Source organism: Aplysia californica, unplaced genomic scaffold (assembly GCF_000002075.1).
Source record: "Aplysia californica isolate F4 #8 unplaced genomic scaffold, AplCal3.0 scaffold00558, whole genome shotgun sequence".
Taxonomy (NCBI): Eukaryota; Metazoa; Mollusca; class Gastropoda; order Aplysiida; family Aplysiidae; genus Aplysia; species Aplysia californica.
In genome coordinates, this window is record NW_004797828.1 from 41,739 (window position 1) to 44,312 (window position 2,574).

At 40.1% G+C, this 2,574-nt stretch overlaps 1 protein-coding gene across 1 annotated transcript in view; it reads right to left on the reverse strand.

The window, feature by feature from the left end:
* Positions 1-2,433: 2,433 nt before the first annotated feature.
* LOC118478428 (pneumococcal serine-rich repeat protein-like) overlaps positions 2,434-2,574 on the reverse strand; it is a 6,204-nt gene continuing 6,063 nt past the window's right edge. The window contains exon 7 of the mRNA XM_035972020.1: positions 2,434-2,442. Coding sequence (XP_035827913.1) covers positions 2,434-2,442 — 9 coding nt within the window. The remainder of the gene's footprint in view (positions 2,443-2,574) is intronic.

Consider the following 2,574-nt stretch of genomic DNA (forward strand, 5'->3'; position numbering starts at 1 on the left):
GTAGTAAAGCCCAAAACACAAGTTGAACAAGAGGGATGAGGGGGCCCGACAGTGAAAAATCAATAGTGGGTAAGATAAAGCAATATTGCCCGCAACATGGGCGTCCAAAATCTTTTCTCCCCTCTATTACTAGCTCGATTACCCATGAGACGTCACCCTCCCTTGTATGTGTCTTCTCCACTCTCCCTCCACCCCCTATTCTCTAACTCCGAAAGAAAAGGGGGAAATAGAAATAAAACTCATGCCTCTCCCCTACTCAAATTGTTCCTTGTTTTGTTTTTTTCTTATCTGGTTTTTTTTTCCCTCTCCCTTTTTCCTCTTATCACAAAAGTTAGACAAATGGGCCGCAACGGCTTTTTCTTATTCATCCCCCCTCCCCTCATCTTGTTGCAACTGTGGTTGTGTTTTCTTTCCTCATTTTTTTTCTCCCCACCCAACCTCCCCTTCTCAAACTGCTCGAGCAAATCTATATCTCTTTTCTGGCTCAGAACATGGGACCCCGTCTCGATGTGGATTCGTAATGGAATGAGGCCAAAAACCATATCCCTTGGTGCTCGGGCGAATAATAATTCGGAAAATCCAAAAGAAAGCAAATAGAAAGAAAAAGAGACCCCACCCCCTTTCTCCTTTTCCCTTTTCCCCCTTTTTGCCTCTTCCTGCGCGTCCGCCCTGCCTCGAGCGACTAGAATAAGCATACATTGTTCAGTGCAGGACAAATCCAGAGCCAGAAATTATGAATTCTAGCAGGCGGCAAACGTCATAGACATTGTTTTCGAACTTTTAATAACAACTGTGGATTCGGGGTTAGATCGAATTATTTCTGGAGCCATCAGACACTTTGTTACTGTGCAATAAGCGTCCAGAACTGTGTAAACACCAGCAAATGCGGTTTGATATTCGCACAAAAGAGAAGTGCGCAAAAGCCGTAAATGATCTCCGACGTGTACCGTACAGTGGTTATGCTCTTCACCGATGCACACAGACACACCAGTTCGATTTCTGCATGCGGATGTTGTCGTGTATCTCCGCCGGTCTCCTCGATTGGTGTATCCCATTCAGCCTTCACTGGTCCAGACAGACAGATTTAAAGCAGCTCGCCTCCTAAATGAACTTAATTGTGTAATAGAAGTCGTTATACATTTACGAAATAGAAGGGAAAAAAAAACAGGAAAGAAAAAACCCCCAACTAAAAACAATCAATGCTCCATCGTGGAACAACGGTACAGAAATAACCTCACAATAATATTATTTGTTGTACAATGTCAAAGAGACATTAAGATTTTCATCTTTGAACGTGCAGGTATGGCAGTAATGAATAATCATGCGACTACAACACAAGTATGGTACCGATAACAGTGACTTCTCAACAATTTAAATTGTCACATTCGCCTTTAAAGATTGAATATTATTTCCAAAGACAAGTTCAACTGTCCCACCAGTAAAACTGATACTACTGAAAGGTCAAGGTTTCTCTTGGTATAAGTTGTCCATCGGATGACAATTACTCAAGATTAAAAACATTTCTTTCTCCCACCTCCTCCTCTCAGTCGATATATTAATTTTTTGCTTTGTGCAGGAATTTATAACACGATTAAATAGCCTGAATCGCATTTCTGTTAATGTTGGTTTTTCCATATTTAGAAGTCATAGTACAAGTAGTACTGATCTTTTGACCGTGATTTTAATCTCTTATTTTTTCACGCACAAACATGGGCTTGTCAAAAACTAAGCTTTCATTTGATTTTATGAGCACCCCAGAGGAGAAATAACTGCCTACGTTAGTTTCAGATTCCGAATAGAGCAACTAGTGTTGAAAAAGCTACTCAAACACACCCACTCCCCACCCTCCTCACTTTATCAGAGACAGGCACACAAAAGAGTGTAGCAACAGGTCATTGGCACTGTTCGCGACACACGTCCATCGACAGTCCTGATAAACCTAGCGTTATCATAAATTGTGTCACGATACGGTGAAATTAGGTGCTCGTCAATATTTTGGGATATAGAGTTATTGGTGTCATATTAAAGCTTGTTCATTTGCCATGATCTTGATTGAAACAAAACACAAAATAGAAGTCGAGATATTTGTGACTGGAGGAGGTTGAGGTCGCCCTGTGACAGAGGTAAAAAATAGCAAGAACATATGACTGCTAAATGTTGATGCTTTCCAAAACTGTTGACTCATGTGGAGTCCTTGGAGACTTGCAAATTTACATTTTAATACTTTGATCTACGTTTTTCAGTAGAATCCACAACGGAACATTTATGTTTTAAAGGACACGAAAGGTGCTGAGCCCCCAAAAAAGAAAATTCGATTCAAACCGCCAGACGGGCAGAAAAGTGTCTGGGCTTTTAAAATAAAAATAAAAATTATTTCGTTATTTTGACAAGTGCCTGATTTCACTACGATGCCACAAAATTGTAATATAAGCTCTAATACAGCTACAAAATAAATGAGACAGTTTGAAAAAGTTAACATCAATACCGGAGGTAAGCGTTAATCCAGCATTTAGATACCTTCGTGTATTACAACGGGGTTTTCTTGGTTTTTCTTTTTGTTTTGGTTTTTTTTTC